General features: G+C 36.1%; 1 protein-coding gene across 1 annotated transcript in view; it reads right to left on the bottom strand.

Moving 5' to 3' along the window:
* Positions 1-1027: 1027 nt before the first annotated feature.
* The window catches only part of KCNH8 (potassium voltage-gated channel subfamily H member 8), a 175692-nt gene continuing 158212 nt past the window's right edge, over positions 1028-18507 (bottom strand). Inside the window, exons 13-16 of the mRNA XM_059477280.1 lie at positions 17646-18001; positions 13623-13729; positions 12449-12525; positions 1028-1738 (exon numbers count right to left, since the gene is read on the bottom strand). Coding sequence (XP_059333263.1) covers positions 1028-1738; positions 12449-12525; positions 13623-13729; positions 17646-18001 — 1251 coding nt within the window. The remainder of the gene's footprint in view (positions 1739-12448; positions 12526-13622; positions 13730-17645; positions 18002-18507) is intronic.

The following is an 18507-nucleotide window of genomic DNA, read 5'->3' as shown; positions in this document are numbered from 1 at the left end:
CTCATTAGTTTTCATCCCTTTTTATGTTCTTAACCAGATATAAAGCCCCTAAACAGGAAAGTATTTTAAATTTTGACTTGGTCTTACAAATTACAATGCAATACTAAGACATAAACCAAGAATAATTAATGGTATCAGTACAACAACTCGTTTTTTAAGTAGTGATACCTTATTATAGGATATAACATTTCAGCTCTTTTATTTTTTTAAATAAAATAATACCTTAATTTATTTGTATTCCACCAGAATGAGTACATTCATTGCAAATTGCATGCACATAAAAGGGAAGTCATTTGTAAACTACATGATATCTTAACAATAAATAGTATTTGATCTAATACACGATGGTAGTGCATTTCTTGTTAAAACTGCAAGCTTTTACCAAAATGAAACCAAACTCTTATTCTCTTTATAAATATTTTAAATAATTTTTAGGTACATGTTTCATACCAAGTATATAAAAATAGTATTTTAAGATAAATTAAGAGGTTTCATTTACATGACAAATAACGTGCAACATCTAAGCACTCTCTAGCAGCTCTATTTGGTTGATTGTCTAGATGACATGCAGCGAATGTCCTTTGCCTTCACAGAACTGACAAAAAGACCAGCAGGACCCACGATCACCTGAAGCAAACAGTGCCATAGATATTGTGTGGGAACAACAGTCAGACACTCAGGGAAAACCTTTGCTTCGATGAACAAAAGCCACCCGCGACAGTTCTTTGTGCTAGACTTCCAGCTGCTCTGACCCTCAGGGTCTTTGGACTATCACAAAAGTCTGTCAAACAGACAGGTTATATATGTATTCAAAATGTTTTTTCAACATGCTTCTAGAATCTAGAAATTTGTTGGTTTTCCTATAGTATGAACCATTACCTTTTCTTACTTTCTATAAGTCTGAATTTTCACGTTTGTAAGTCTCCATGATCGCCAAAACGGGGATCAAATAAAGCAGTCATGCAGTACTCTCTAAAGTTAAAACTGGCAGCTGTGGAACATGCTTTGAGTACCACTTCACTGTTTCTCATACATCTATGGCTTGGCAGTCTTTATCTTTAACATCCCTCGTGCTTGTCACAATGTCTACTGGGAAATCTGGGCTCTGTGCAGAAGTTACTCCGGCTGTTCCTTCCAGGTCCCATGATCCTGGCAGGTTCTCAAGGCTTAGTGAGCTGATTGCTCCTTGGCTGAAGCTCCCTTCCTCTGATCTGCTGGGCAGCACTAGGTGCAGTGATGTCTCTGATGAAGAGCATACTGAAGGAGAAAGGGTTGCTGAAATAGACTGAAGAGGAGTCAGGGTAGTGTCTGAATGGGGAGAGGTGCATCTTAAAAATTGCAGATTGTCTTTCTGAATTACCTGATACTGGGAAGGGGAATTTTGAAGGCCTGTTGTATAATAAAATTCACCATCCATAGAATTCTGCAGGTTGGGTTCAGTCCTTTGGGGACTGCTGCCTACAGAAGACAGATCTGTATTCCAAATGTCACATAGTGTGTTTCCACGACAAAGTTGTGCTTTGGTGCAAGAGAAGTTGCCAGCTTGCATGTGAGAGCAAGGCTGATGTGTAGTCCAAGCCACTCGAGGCTGCAGACTGTCCATTGTGGGACTTCGAGATAGGCTGTGCACAGCACAGAATCCTGGAGGCTTCTGGGACATGAGCAGGTTTTCCAGAAGGTGCATCACATTCTTCATATCCTTACGTAATTGTGAGACTTCCTGACTTAAAGATGTTATCTGTTGTGAAAGGGCAAAATATCACAGTATTTATTAATGCACCATGCCTAAAATATGCACATACATCCTTCTTTTCTTTCCAGCAATAGCAACTTTCATCTTTGGCACAGTGTTTCTACACTAAAGAAATGCATTTTGCTAGCATATATGGGAAATATTCCTTCCAGATACTTTAATTTACCTAATTTCAAATTATTCTCTGTATATAAAAAATGGTTATAGGGTCAGAACTCAGATGATTTCCAGATGCTGTATCACATCAATATTCTCTTGATCAATCATTAAATATTTTAAACCATAAAACTTTCCTATTAAACAATTTGATGCTGATGAATTATGTAAAAATGAGGTCTTGTGAAATCTTGTTTAGAAATACATATGAAGTATACTGCTGTCTTCATAGCAAAATAAAAGAAGTCCATACTCTAAGTTGCTGGATGCAAATACTAGTTAAATGAAAATCTTGTGGACTGCTACAAAAAAAAAATGGGGGGGGGAACCTGAAAAATCTAAAGCTCACTTGCTACCTCTAATTATTTAAAAAATATAAGACTGTGGAACAGTTTGTTTCCATGCACTTTTGGGTATGCTTGAAAGGTACTACATATAACAGACATTAATCCATTGCATGGATTTCTCTGGTGCATGTGCAAAAGGGAGAATCAGATTTTTAATTAGATTTTTTCTCTTAAATGCTGAAACAGTTGATAGCATCCATTTGGTTCCATAAAATACATGACGTCTTTCCTCAACACTGCCGTTTTGGGTGGGGATCAGATTGGCAAGTTCTGAATCTGTGTTTTAAAGCTGACTGGCATTTGAACATTAATGGGGACATTTTTTAATGCCTTTATAAGGATGTTCTGGGCAAAGAAAAGTATAGCTCAAACATAAAAGTAACCCATTCATAATTTTGAAGGATAGAAAATAAATTTGTCTCCATGATAATTATCAATCTATTTCAGGTCAAAGCACCATCATTATCAGTAAAATAGAGTTTCTCATACTGATGCTACTCTGTTGGAAAACGACATGACTGCACATTAATCTTCAAGCTACATGTCAAAAAGAAAATAGCTAATTCAAGGAGCTTTTCTTTAACATCACGTAGAGACATCACTGATTAGATGACCTACACAGACTAATTTTCATTGTTCTGTCAGGATAGTTCTGAAGAAATCTGCTGGAAATATATTTCAGGCTGAGTTTGATTGTGTTATTCCAGACATAATAATTATAAAGAAATTTGGAGAAGAAAGTAGGAAGCTCCAATACAGCTCCTATAGATCTATTTATTTTTCTCTGAGCTTAGAGGTCAAAACCAATATATTGTTTAATAATTTTGTAATGATCACACTGCCTTTGGAGATAAAATCCTTAAAGGGAGGAGACTTCTGAGTGACAGGTGACAGGATCTCTGTCTCTGCACTTCTTTCTGCCTTGTCTAATTGAGTCATGGTAGATAGAAAATACCATGAGATCCTCTTCTGTCAGCAGAGATTAAGCTTTGAATGCCTGGTAACTTCAGTCAACGTGAGAAATTAAATATGCTGCCAAAGTGTTCTGTGAGCAGGTTTCCCTTGGGGTCAAAGCAGCCAGTGAAGGTTCTTGGTACCGTCAGACTGTGAGAAAACACAGTGAGATTTCTGGACAAATCAACCTCACAAGAACTCCTATGCTCTGTCGGACATGTTGTTGTAAAACCTCCAGAAGCTTTTTTGGGTAGGATGGGGGAAGACAGACAATCAAACTCATGGCTATCTAGATTCACTGGTCATCAGTTCTTTTTAGGTTCATCACTGGCCCCTACACCTCATGGATATAGCAGTGATTTTCTGTGCATAATATCCCAACTTGCATCATTTTTTCAGGGCTTTCTGCAGATGTGCAAATAAAAATATTGACACTACCTTATGAGTATGTACCTTACCTAAACTATGAATGCTGTGTGAAAATATCCACAATTTTAAAATGTCTTTTTTGGTTTGAGCCTTGTTTTTGTTTTCCATTTCTCATCACTTATGAGCTTTTTAGAAGTTGCATCATCGTTTAGCGTATTTCTTTTGCCAAATCACTAAGAAAATACAGCAAAAATCAATCCCAGGATCAGCACTTGTGGCAGCCCTGAATTTCTGATCATTGCAACTTGCTGTAGTGCCCAGACACTCTATTTTTGATATTTCAGCTAGCTCATAGAGTGTTTTCTTCTCACAAACTTGCTCTTGTACCAACATAGGATAAACCCCTATAAAGTAGGCTTTAATCATTTCCAGTAGGATGATAGTCAGAATAGTTAAGCCAAACTTAATTCACCACTATCAGTTAGTAAGATCAGTTAGTTTGGACCTATTCTGGATGTCACATGCACAAAAAAACATGTAGCTTTCAGGATTTTACAGTGACAAGATGAATAGATTAAACCTCCCGTATCTATATTGCTATTAATTATCATATGTCTCTATATTATTGTAGTTCTATACATGCATAGCATACTATTAGTGTTCCTACCAACATTACCCTGTTAATGCTATTATTTTTATACCCTAAAGAGATCCCTGAGCAGATGCAAATAAAATGGTGTAAAAGGGGGGAAAAATGTTATCAGTATTATTAAAAATTTCACAATGTTTGAGAAAGTGCAAAATAACACGGATTAAAAGCTGAAGGAATTTTAAGTCTGTGAAAGAGAAATTGAAAGCAATATGGTTTCTTCCTGAGGAAAAAGGGCTAATTCCTGGCATGCCAGTAAGGCTGCACTCTTTTCAGGAGATCACTGATTATTGCTAGGCAAAACAGCTACTGGTACAAATGGCTCCTGCTGTTCTAGGCAGACAGCTTTAAAATTATCTCTGAGATCCCAAATATACTCGAAATGCTGCCTTAACATTTCCTAGAGCTTGGAAAAGATACTGCAATGTTTCCGGCTGTAGAAACTGGGTTTTAGACAGATTTAGCTTCAAGTAGCAAGAGGTGCTTCTCAAACTGGTTGAAAGCAATGTGCTCGTGCCTTTTTAGTAAACTATGTTATCAGGAAAGAATATATTCAAAATAGAGGTTAAAATAAAAATTTTAGCAGATCTATTTTGTATTTTAAAATTACTTTGACAGTTTCAGAAGAAAGAGTTTTTTTTTTTTTACTACCAGTATTAAACTTTTCAGCAGTTTGAGTATTTTGTTCCATGTAGTTAGGTAGGAATGGTGTGATGCTTGTTGCTTGTTTAAATGGCTAAACAGATTTATTTTTCTTCCCATTATATATTCCAATATCTATGTTATAAAGACAAATTTTAAACTGGAATTCCTAGCTCTCATCACTGTTCCTGGATAATTCTGAATGTCCTAGGGTGACTTTAATAATGAACCCTAAATTTAAATAATGGATGAAATAAGACTTCTTTTCTGATTAGAAACTGATTAGATTCTTATTTGTACATATTTTTTTCTCCCTCTGTTTACTCCCTTTTGAAATTCAAACTTCAGACCCAAATATCTTCCTGCTTTGACTCTTTCTGAACACCCAAAGAAATGAAGATGAATATTGGCTTCTTGAGAAATGGAAGCTGTATTTTGGCAGAGTGGAGGAATTGCCTGGCTTGGGCTGTATACGCCAGCTTCTCTATTCCCTTGCTTGGTCTTTCATTACATCTTCTATTCTGGTTTATCATTAAGTTAGGGAGATTACCAGATAAAATGAGTTGTCTTTAAAGCTCAGATTAACTAACTGCTGGTATTCTGTTTCTTACTGACTGCATTGTTGAATGAATGAAACAAGAATTGAGCAGGGACAGACTCCTCATTGATCATCTATCAGCAGCTCTGTGGCCGTTGGAATTGTGGTGACAGATGTTTCTGATTTAATGGCTTTAGAAACAAAGCTAGTTGCAGAAAAAAAAAAAATTCCAGTGCAGCTAATCTGAGTTCAGATTAAATCTATAGGATTTGTGCAATGATATGATGATTCAGTTTCAGCGACATAAATCCAGAAATCTGGAAGCTTGTGCAATTGGCTTTACCATCTAAGAGTAGGAAATTTTGTCATTTGCTGGCTCTCTAGCCAGCTCTTTGGTAGTTCCAGTGACCAGTTTGTCTGGGTGAATTAGGACACCAAGATTATTGCTATTAAACACACAAGGATAAACAAGAGAAGTACAAAGGACTAGAGTATTTAAATATATTCAACTTAACAGAAGTCCCATGAAATTCAGTCTAGAAAAAAGAGTTCCCAAACTGCAGTTTTAATAATAATTTGTGGCTCTTCACTGGGAGTGAATCTGGTGGGAAGGGGAGTGGAGGCAGAGCGGTATGAGAGGAAACTTGATTAGAAGTATAGAGCACCTGTCCTACAAGGAAAGGCTGAGAGAATTGGGAGTTTTCAGCCTGGAAAAGAGAAGTCTTTGAAACAACATTCTAGTACCTAAAGGGAGGTTACAAGAAAGGTGGAGAGGGATCATTTACAAGAGGATGTAGTGAGAGGACAAGCGGTAATGGCTTCAAGCTGAAAGGCAGTAGATTTAGTTTAAATATTAGGAAGAAATTCTTTACAGTGAGCGTGGTAAGGCATTGGGACAGATTGCACAGGGAGGCTGTGGGTGCCCCATCCCTCAAAGAGTTCAAGGCCAGGCTGGATGGGTCTCTGGAAAGTGGAAAGTGTCCCTGCCCCTGATAGGGGGGGTGGAAACTGGATGATCTTTATGGACCCTTCCAACCCAAACCATTTCATGATTCGATGATTGTTGGATGTGGACTTTGTCTTCTGATTGGCAAAGAATCAGGATGGTGTCAGCATAATGGTGACAATAAGGAAATCAGGTTTGGAAACTACTGCTGCAAGGAATTAAAAATTACCAGAGACAAACTGACCGACTAGCCCTTGATTGAGAGAAAATGGAAAATTGTGGAAATTCCAGGTGGCTGGGAGAGGAGAAGCTGGTAATAAGTACTGATGAAAGGAAACCTGAGGTAGCATATATGATATTGGGCAAAAATATTAAGCATACAATTTCTATAAGCATCTAAACGAATAGTTAAAAGAGGACAGGCAACATTACAGTTCTTAAGAATAAACCACGGTAAAACTATAATTCTCTTAACTGAAGAGCTGTTTTAAAATATAAGAAGAAACTTTAGACGTAATATACATCTTGTCAAAAGACTTCTAAGATGTTACTGTCCATCTGACATTCTTCTAGAATTACAAGAAAATATGAAGGGGACATAACCACCATAAGCTGGATTCTTACATGATTGGAAAGATTTATGACCAATAGCTAGCTGTCATCCATGGACATTTGAAAATATCCTTTTCAGCACCCTATCCAGATCTGTTTTTATTTAATGTTTATTTTGAATGTCTAAATGGAATTCATGTTCACTTTTAAATATCAGTAATATGAAATTCAAGAAAGATAAATGTTAAACATTACATCTGAAAAGAAAATGTCAGAGGCATAAATACAATGTTCTGCTTATGCAGGGTATTATAGAAAATTGTCTATGGAGGTCTGCTAAATGACACTTTGTGGGCATCAATCATACTCCCAGGATACATAAACAGCGTATCTTCTTTAATTGAACTCTATAAGGGGGTTTTCTTCACAAGGAATTACTAAAGCTGCTTGACATTGTCTACTTTGTCGGTGAATTCAAAGAAGAGAAGACAATTCAAAAGAAAATTATACCAGTGAAGAGCTTTTAGCAAATGTAATGGGCAAAGAAAGTCAAAAGAAATTTGGTTTGCTGAGATCTGCTGGAATAGCGTGTTTCCAGAATAAATTGACTGTAGAAGGAGAACACCAATCAACTTTTTCTTATGCTCTTCTAAGCAAAAAAGAAAAAGATGTGAACTTATGAACTTGCATACCCACAGGCATTCACATTTAGATGTTGGGAAAATAGATTTTATGAGTACAGAAACATTTTGAAATGCCTGTTAGATATGAACTGGACAAATATCATCATCTGTCATGGTAACAATATTTTTTATTCAAATTTGAAGTCAGCTTTTGGCGTCCAGATGATTTGTATACTGCATGGCTGCCTCTTGCTTAATTCCTTTGTCTCAGGTGCCTTTCCACCAAGGAAAAGTGCCAGGGGCACACCACACCATATGGGACTTATAGCATGTATGTGCAGTGTGCTCTGGTTAAAAAAATATAATCTAGGCTTTAGAGCATCAACTATTTTTTTACCTTCATCAGCCAATGCCTATTTAACATTAAAAGAAGAAAGAAGTTAGCTGGAAAGGCTTCTCTACAGCTATCAAACTATGAGGCTAGAGAGACAAAACAACAAGCTTCTTTGGAAACATGAATATCAGTGCTAAAAGAGATGTATTTTTTAAAATCTCAGTAGGCAAAATGAATTCAGTCTGCATGTAGTGTTTAGAAAGCTTTTATTTCTTCATACAAATGATACTTGGTTTTATGTTTTTGATTTAATGTAAAATTTACATGGCTAAAATCCAAAATGAGTAGATTACTTTTAATAGTTTTCATCATCTATAAATGTCATTAATTCACTTTTTGCCACATTTTTCTTGATTGAAGGGTATTTTACAAACCAAATCACTGGGATAGCCTTGCTGCAAAGTAATTTCTCTTGTGTGCTGATAGAGTTATGAACTTCTTAAGAAGAGCATGTATTTAATTACTCTAAGTCAAGCGAGTTCATATAATGAACTCTCAAGTCGCAAATTGAACTTTAACAATATATCCCCTATGTAAAACTAGAAGCCTGACTGGCTTCACCAAATTGTCTTTAGTGGCCTTGGTTATCATTTGCATATGTTTTTAATATTAAAAATGTTTTTTTCTGTACTGAGAGGAGAATGAAATTGATTTTCGACAGCTGGAATTGAAATACATTTAAAAATAATATATGCATAAAATTTATGATTTGGAAAATAAACATATTTGTTTAGGATTGTTCCTTTTGTTAGGTGAAAGTTAAATATTCCCATGAATATATTTTCTCTGTTCTGTGTAAGTGCCAGATGCTTATTTTAAGTACTTGCATTTAAAACCTAAAATTAAAAATAGCTGAATTTCCACTAAGTGCTCCAATGTGGAGCTAAATAGAAAGTAATTATCTAGCTCAAAACCTGACCCTATTCATATTTCCTCATGTTTGTTTGTTTTTCAGTTGAATGGGAGAAATATGAGTACTGTGTTCATTATACTGTTTTAGTACTGTAATTGTGGGATCTACCAATGTGGTAAGACGTTAAGACACGGAATCAGCCCCCAGATTTCTGAAGCTGATGGAGGTTGCACTGAAGCTGGGTTGCACAACAAAGCAACTTGAGTTTGTCTTCATGCACTGTATGAGATGGCCTTTTTATCTGAGCTCAAAATCATGTACCTGTGTTTTTGAATGGAGAATGTGTATTTGTATTTAGGGGAGGAAATATGGCTAAATGTTGTGTATTTTTCTTATTTTAACTGATCTCTTGTAAATAATTCGGGTTTGGTTTTTCAAACTGAATCAAGGTATTTCTCTGCCCTTTTCTTGCAGTAGCTTTCAAATGATAGAGAGTTAAAAGCCTTAAAGGACACAGGCAATGGGAATGGGACAGTGATAGGCAAGTGCTTTAATCTAAATGTCTTGTCCATCTGTATACCTCATAAAATCTGCTTAGTGGTTTCCTATTTTTACTTTGTGGGCTCCTTAGTAGTTACCTATGATTGCATCAGATAAGTGGTGCTTCTGAAAAATATGATAAATGTTCAGATACACTCATTTGCTCAGCCTTTGCAGACAAATGCATTGGAAAGACCAGGTTACGTGTAGAGATCTCTGGAAAGGAAGGACACAGTGTTGTAAGGCAGAATACTCTTCCTGAATTCTTGCTCTGCTTAGTTTGGAGCAGGTCTTTGAATCAAGCTTTCCCCAGCTCAGAAAATGTACAATGCCAGTAAATATTTAGTAACCTAATCTTGGAACTATTGCTTAAATAACTCTGTTTTTACTAGAACAAGAACCTGAACCCCTAGCTTTCACCTGCCATGTACTGAAGTTACTGAACTATAATGAATGTCATGCCTGCCTTATTTAGTGATTATTTATTCTAAGAAGAAGGGACAAACATGGTAGGAGATAAAGTCGTCCAATTCCACTCTACCTTGCAATACTGAACTGGGAGGAAATTCCTGTATCAGCTTGAATGCTCAGTGAGCAGTGAAGTTAGGTGAGGAAGTGAAGGAGGTGATTAACTGGCTGAGCAGCCAAGCCATGGAGCTGTACAACAGCAACTAAGGGTGTGTTCAAGTCTGTCTCACATTCACTGTGCTGACTCTGGAGATTACTCTCCTTAGAGGAAGTCTGTGCATCCATTACTATTTAAGTTAACAAATCTGAGAAGTGAAATCAAGGCACTGACTACTGTTACTCTCTTAGGTAAAAGAAATGGCCTTTGGATTATGTAGTGAATGCCATATACCTAAAATACTGCCAAGAGCTCAGCTGTATTTCTAAACTAGATATAGCTAATTTTGTAGAATTTGCTCTGGGATGGCATTTTGCTTTGCTAACAAGAGATTGTATTGAAAGTCTGAATGGAAAGACACATGTCTTTTACCCCCCATGAACAGCTGAAATGTTTCTAAGCTAACTAGTGAACTGTTGTAATACAATTACCTTTCATGAAAGCAGTTATCTTTGCATTCATTCATTGATTTCTGATCTCCACGGGAAAATGTATTAATGACAGTGTTTACTGCTACTGGCTACTTGTGACCTCTTTTCTCATATTTTCTTTACCAGGAGGAGACTGCATGTCTTTAACAGAGAGCTTTGTTTCTGACTCTGCTGGTATTTTAACTACTGCTACAAGTCTGATGCAGCGTCAGTGCTAAGTTCCCATTACTGGTCAAATGATGGAATGATGAAAGCACTGGGTCTAAAAATATTCTATACTTTTTACAACAACAAAAAACTGCAAGGAGCAGCTACTGTGGATCAGCAAGGCTACCATGAGCTCAATTGGGTAAGCACCAACTCTGTACTATCACTTCAGAAACTCCAGCTGGGTATGTTTGAGTACACATAGAATACGCAATTAAGCAGCCTTTCAGTCATGCGGTTTTTCCAATGTAAATTTTCATCCATGGGAGGACTTGGAGGATACCCATCCATCTCTGGGATTTGAGCCCAGAATATTACCTATGAAATCTAAATCTAGTCCTACTGCCTGTGTTATGTTAATGTGAACGAACAAGTTGCATAATGTTTTGTTCAGATAGTATTACTAGGGCAAAATTAAAATTGCATGTGGAGAGAAATGACCTTGAACATGTGGAGGTTTTTTTTCTTTTTTTGATTAACATATTGCCCTGCTCCAAGATTTATTTATTTATCACTTTTCACCAGAAAAGCAATGAGAAACTCAGAACTGTTCCAGTTGAAATGTTTGTTTAATCCACAAGATGCCTGCCTTGGAACATCTGTCACCATGATATATTTTCCAACTGCCTCTTGCAGATAGCCATATAATACATCCTCCTATTTTAAAAATGATTGTGTTCAAAAGGGATGAATCAATATGACTTGTGTGTTTCAAAAGCATTACATAGGAAATATAATTTTCTGTCATGATGGTGGTGTCAATGAACACCTTGAAGGTTTTTTTTGAGTTTTTTGACCAAATCCTATAAAAACACAGTTTTTCATGATCCATAGTCAATGGGTCATGAGACTTTTTTTTGAACTCCACAGTTTTACATACAAATGAGTTGATGCATCCATAGTAACTAACTAACCACACATGCAGTCTTAGCTCAGGATATTTAAGTTACCTAATCAACTTAAGCTGACTCAGGATGAAGGAGGTTTATAAGCTCAACACTTTGTAAGTGGGAAATAATAGCTAGATTAAACATACACAATGAAGAAGGAAAAAAACCCAAACTGGACATTTCTGGTAACCAAAGAGCTCAGGGAAGAAGTGAAACTGAGTGGTGGGACTTATTTAAATGTTTCCCCACGTGGAAGTATAAGGAGTTGTCTCTAATCTTTTCTATTGAAAGACATTGTAGGCTAGGAACAGATTTTAGTATTGCAGTACCACTGTGAAGTTATCTGTTGCTTTACTCCTGTTAGCTAAAGTAGTGCCAGGGCTGTGTAAATGAAACAGTTTAGCCACAGAACATCTCCCTAGTGTTGGATTGATAGTTGATTACAGGCTTGGAGTTATTAAAAGGGAGGAATAGAAAGTGTCACTGAACACTATTGGCCCTGCATTCCTCAGGTCGTATTGCTTGAGCAGGAAGGGATGGAATTTTCTTTCATCCTAAGTAGAACACAGGTAAAGTGATTTGAATCATTCTATGTAAATTTGAACGTGAATGGATTTGCACGTCTTTCAAAGAAATTCTGTAAAAGCACAACACACATCTCAAGATAAGAAAATATGGGAGAAGGAACTTGGGGAAATAATGAGAGGAATGAGACAAATAGGGGCATACCCAGAAGAGACTAAATCCTAAGAAAACCAGATACACTAACCTCATTCTGGTTTTAGCCCAAGCACGTGACACAAACTTTTATGTAGGTTTCATGTAGAAAATTAATCTGAGAATGAATTAAAGGCCCCAAACTGCCCTACATATAGGAACCTCATCCAGTTTTCTAAGCACATTTATCATATTCCTGAGTTTTCTCCAGCATTCTTTGAATCATTGTTAATATCCTTCAACCCCCACAAAATCTTGTTACCTCATTATTAAGCCTGCTGATCTGCTGTTTGGTCTCTTCTGCTTTGATAATGAGCACAGCAGCACCAATTTCAGCCTCTGAAAAGATTCAAATTCATGTAAATGACAAGAGTATAATCACTTAGAAATTATCATACTGTTCTTGCACTACACCAATCCTTTAAATTTAAACCTGTTTTGCAGTTGGCTAGAATGAAAATTAAACCATGTATTTAATGTTCATTTTATAATGTTTGAGAGAAGTGCAATTAATAAAGTCCATACTGCTCTCTTCACTCTGGACCTGAAAGGAATGAAAACGACAACCTTGGTGCCATCCACATGACAGCTTGACACTTTTAAAAATCATAAATATGACTAAACTTAAATTATTATTTTCCTGCTTGGCTTTCAGAGAAACAATATACATCCTAGTTGCCCCCATGATAAAGGCATTTAGCTATGTGGGAGCTGTTTACTTTTGAAAGAGGGGATGCTGGAAACAGTTCCTCTGTCTCTTTTTAAAATTCTTTTCCCCCCCCATCTTGACAAATTCTATTGCTTTATGGTGCTGCTTCACCAACCTTTTCAGTTGTTGGTCATTAAGACTTCCTAAAACCCCTTGTAATTCAAGGTTTTCACTTTTTAAAAAATCTATATAGTTCCATACCCCTCCACTTCTCTAAATATCTTTAAAAATATTGAGAGCCAGGTTTACATATGGCTTTTAATTAATTGGGTAGGTTTTTTGTTTGGTTGTTTTGTTTTGTTTCTTTTGTTGTTTTTTTTTTTTTTTTGTTTTGTTTTCTTCTTATTTATGGCTTTTTTTTTTTCCCCAGTTTGGTATTATAATATTTTTACATTCAGTTTTGTCCTTGTGTTTAGCACCTTCCATGACCAAAGGTTTGGGAGCATGAGGCAGATTGTACAATTCTTCTGGTAAAGCATAATGCATGAAAAACCAGTTCCTTCCACAAACTGTTTTATCATGACTGTCTGTTAGCACAAAAATAACAAATGACCTTTGGGACCTTGTTGTGGTTTTTTTTACAATTATGGCACTGAAATGGTACTGAGAGTACAAATATATGTTTAATCCATTTATGCCACTAGTGAGGATGAAAGAAATAAAGGGGAACAAAAAGCAGTTATGAAAACTGTTTTCTCTAAAAAGTGATTTCCCAGGCGATGCTCACCTCCAGTTGTAGGAGATAACCTGGATTCCTGCCTGAGCTGATCAGAGCTGAAGTCAAAGGTTTGGCTTTCTTCGTTATGGTTTCCATCCTCAATCCCATCGACAATTCTGTTGAGAAAAATTGGAGTAATGGAGCAGTTTCATAAACATCATGTCCATAATTATGTTGTAATAATTACTCCTAAAGGGCACATTTTTAAGCAATGGTAAATTTTTCACAGCATTAAGTATAGAGAGAAGCAGAACCTATTATATTGATGTAATTTCTTGCTAGTCACTAAAAATGAAAATTACTGATAATGGAAGGAATGCCAGGCCAAGTGTAATTAACTGAGATTTCAAAATTTTCATGACTTTCACAGCATATTCTAGGTCCGATCCAAAACTACATGGACTATATTTTGTCTTTCATATTTACAGTAATCTGCTGCAATTCTTCTGCAACAGAGGCTTCACTATGCTCTTGTGCAACTAAAATCTCCTTGCCCATAATCGGGCTCTCATATTAGGTTTACTTAGGCAGAGCCTAAGCCTGAACGTAATATATTTATGAAAGCATCTCTGTAAACGTCAGTCAAAAGTATAATTTCCATGCAAATAGTTATTCTAAATTTCTTTAAAATGAACTAGTTCAGGCAGGGAAATCTTGTTTACAAATTTCATATAGGAAGATGCACAGACCAGTCTCCAGTGTCCCAGTTACATTAATAATGGTATTGGATCTGACTATTAGAGACCTTTTTGCCAGTTATTTCTACCCATGCATAGTAGTTATCTGTAATTTGTAGTGTCAAGAAAGCCAAAGGGAAAAAAAAAGGAACATTATTTTATACAATAATCGATTTCTGCATTCAAAGAATAGATAACAGGTATTGGAGGAATCAATATACAGTATAAAAATATATATAATTATGACAATAATTTTCTGCTCTCAGCTAAAATAAATTGTGCTATAAAGAGAACTATATTAAAGTCAATAAAAGAGAATCATACAACTGCCAGTTGACTGATATGAAGCATCAATTTCTTGTTTTGTCCAGGAACAAGCTTCATATTCTGTCTTACAGCAGACAGATGAGTTAAATACTAATCTGGAAGGGCTAAGATAGAAAATTCTTAGCCTCCCAGTCCTTTGGGATAAATTTGTCATGATGGACATTATACTTTTCATCTAATAAAGATATTTTCAGGAAAGCTTCTTGACTTGAAATGCCTGGAGAAAAAGAACAAACAACACAGAGATATCTGTGATGTATTGGGCTTGAAAGACCCATGTAACTCAGACCTTTGTATGAATACCATATGTTCTCATCTTTTTTGGCTCTTCCCGTGGATTTAGATCTCCGTGTCATGTCTGAGTGTTCATGGATGTTACTAGACTTGACTCTAATTTTAATCAGCCTCTGGTAGAAGAGGAGGCTCAAATGTGGTGCTTGAGCAGCCCTGGCCTACACTGCTGTCTGCAGCTGAAAACCAGAATGATTACTTTGTTTGAAAATTTCTATAAAACCCATTTAATGTCATTTGGCCTCACTACTTCAAAAGGCAAATTTTAAACACCAATATCACTTTTGTAGAGGTTTCTAATTATATAAAATGCTAACATTATAACTGCCTTTAAAGCACACAGGAGAAAGCTTACTCAGATGTGACTTGGAATTTATACATGCTACATTCTTTACAGTGTTTTAAGATTCAGTCTAAAAGGAAATTATATTAGCACGAATACCTAGTTAGGAGTGCCAGGCTTCTCTGTGGAAAATATATAATGTGCAATATGCTTATTCATATACAATGATCTGGCTGAGGAAGTGCATAACCTAATAAATTGAAAACATGAGGGGACAAAGGTAATTGGTAAGCCTCACCCCTCTCTGAATCAGCTGTTGTACAGCCCTGAATTCTCTCCTGAAGAAAGAAAACACCACTCTTAGAAGCCAAAAAGTCAGAAAATATTAACATGTGACCTCTTCTATCCAGTTGCTTAGGGCTGGAGTGCACTCGTCTGTGCGGGTCTAAGGAGATTCAATTACATAAAACCTCCTCCTAGGGCTGCCTTTATTATCACTTGCATTTTCTTCCTTTTGGTGCTTTTCCACTTCACAGGCAGAACCCAAAAAGCAATTGGGAAGACCAGGGCTGTATTCTAGAAACTACAAATCTAGCTTCTGTTCCTTGCTCAAAGAGCTCTTTAAAAATTTGACCCAGTCTCTGGGCATTATTGCTTTCACTGTGGGGTACAAAGACAGAACCTGAAGCACCTGTAAAGAATTCTAATTAGTTTCCTCTAGGAAATATCTGCAGCAGAAGTTTCTTAAGAAGCTGTGGTTATACATCTCAGACAGCACTGACTGGATATTTCAATCAGAGTCTTGACTTTCCCTTGCCTTCCTTGGCCAACATTTACCAAATGTAAATGAAAATTTTAATTAAGCTCTCATAAATTTTAATTAGGGTCTCATTTGCTCCTTAATGCTCACAAGGAAACACTTAAGACTATTTTTTGAAGTGGTATTAACTTTTAAGTTTAAATATTCTAATAATATAAACTCCTTCCAGGACATAACATGAAAATGTTTTGTCTGGAAAAAAAGTCTGAAAAACATGCATATTGGTCCAGTTTTCCAGTCTATTAACAGGATTAGCCTACAATTATAAAATTATTAATGGAAACAGGAAATAATATATTCAAACATACATTTTCATATTTCCTTTTGCAGCCTTAGATGCCAACGTCTGGCTGCATAAGTTTGAGAAATAATGAGCAAGAATACATTTCAGCAGAAAATATAAAAAGTAGATTTCCCTGAATTACCGCTTATTTTGTGAATGATAATGACCTTTACTCATAGCTGACTGAAACAAATTCCTATGAGATCTAGAAAAACAAATGAGAAAATATCACATAATGCTATGGTTTTGTTGGCGTAGTGGTGTTTTGTCAAAAGTTGGACCCGATCTTGGAGGTATTGTCCAACCTAAATGGTTTTGTGATTTCTATGATTTTATGAAAAAATTAATTGTTTTGTATCTGGGTACTAGTTGAAACGTGTCTGTTCATACTGTTAAAATATATGATGTGGGGGAAAGGGTTCTGTGTAATCTTCCATGTCATTTTTATAATTGCATGTCTAGGGACTCGTGCTTTGACAGAGTTAAACAAATATTGTTCAAGCTGTGGGTATTTCACATTTGCAATGGCAAGTTCCTGAAACTTCCACTCTGCCTCTAATGAATAAAGGAAGTGCTTGAACATGTAAACCACGTCAATTTATAGAAGACAAAGCTTGAACTGGAAAATGAATTACTGCATCTCCTTGTATGTATGCTTGTCATTTCCCTAAAGAACTGGCATTAAAACTAGGATTGCACTGCAGCAATTTAAGAGCAGGTTACATAAATCACTTGTAAGTAGTGTACAAATTAAAAAATGGAAATATTTTACATTTTACACTAGTAATATCTCAATGAACTGTCATACTTTTGTGTTAAAAGACACAGTGAAACAGATTTGCTAAACTCTGTATTTAATGTCTGTATAACTTCCATTATCAGATTTCCTGTCTCCAATTAAAAAACCCTCTAAATATTTTCCAAAATTGCTTAGCAATTGTTTTCCATTATAGTTCTGTACTCCAGTAATTTTTTTTATTTTCTTGGCTATGCTATAATTTCTTTCACTTGCTTTCTAAATTTTTCTACCTCTGATGGACTCAGAAGGTTTCATAGTGCTATTGAGGAAATTAATATTATAGACAAAATGATACCATAAGGCCAGACTATTTAAATAGCCATTTTTGCAGTTGCTCGCTTTTTTTACTGTCCTTTTTGTGGGCAAAAATACTTTAGTTTACAGTAAACTTCTAAAGCCATAACATTCTGCATAGTGTGCAATGGTTCCTACAATACTGTGGGATGAACAGAAGTATAAACTATTAAAGAATAATTCTTATAGTGACAAAATGATGGTATTTTTGATAGGAGTCACATTATAGATAGGAGAATGACCATTCATAACTATTACCTTGGGCTCAGATCAGGTGGGCCGCTGGCAGTCAGTGCTGACAGGTACAATTTAAGGTTTTTATCCTTCCTTTTGGAGTAGTAATGGATCTCTGTTTCATGTTTGGCTCGTGAGGGGTTTGAACTGCAAGCACGGATGGGGGAATGGAAGGGTACAGTTCCTGAGGCCAGCTGCTTCAAGTTTCTCCCTAGGTGGCTTTTGCTGCTTGCAGTCTTCTTCTGCTGAGAGCTATTTGTGCTTCGTGTATCAATTGGTGAAAGGGTGCTGCTTTCTTCTTCTCCCTCCTCTTCCTCATCTTCATCTTCCACAATAGAAGGAAGTCTCTTTTTTATATTTCCATTTCCCTTGAGCTCTGTCTAAAATAACAAATAATACATAGTAATATTTGTAATACGTGTAAAATTCAGAGCCTGATATTGCAGAAACACATTTTTTCTGCTGTTCATTCTGGAACAAACCCAGACCTAACACAGCTTTCATTTCTCATTAGAGAGAGCAGCTTTTGTAACTTATCCACACCTTCAGCTATGGCTGTATGTGCAGATATAAGAAAAATACAAATTAAAAAAGGTCACTCGTGATGCAGTCAGCAAACCCACTGCAATATGTTTTCTTACCAAGAAAGAGTACACAACTAGTTCTTACAAGCCATTTGCCATATGTACACTTGAGAAGATTAATTTTGTTTAGCTGAGGCATTATTTCTTGAATGTTATGCTACCGGAATCTGGGTGGTCCATAGAAGAGATCTGAGGCTGGTTATTCAAATAATACCAATTTTTCACATGGAACTTTTTATAAAGTATAAATGGCATTTGCATCAGTCAGCTCAAGCCCAATGGTCTCTGTGTCCTTCTAAATT

This window comes from Ammospiza nelsoni, chromosome 1, assembly GCF_027579445.1.
Source record: "Ammospiza nelsoni isolate bAmmNel1 chromosome 1, bAmmNel1.pri, whole genome shotgun sequence".
NCBI classification, from domain to species: domain Eukaryota; kingdom Metazoa; phylum Chordata; class Aves; order Passeriformes; family Passerellidae; genus Ammospiza; species Ammospiza nelsoni.
Note: the sequence above shows the minus strand (reverse complement) of the source record. Positions and strands in the feature narration are given on the sequence as shown.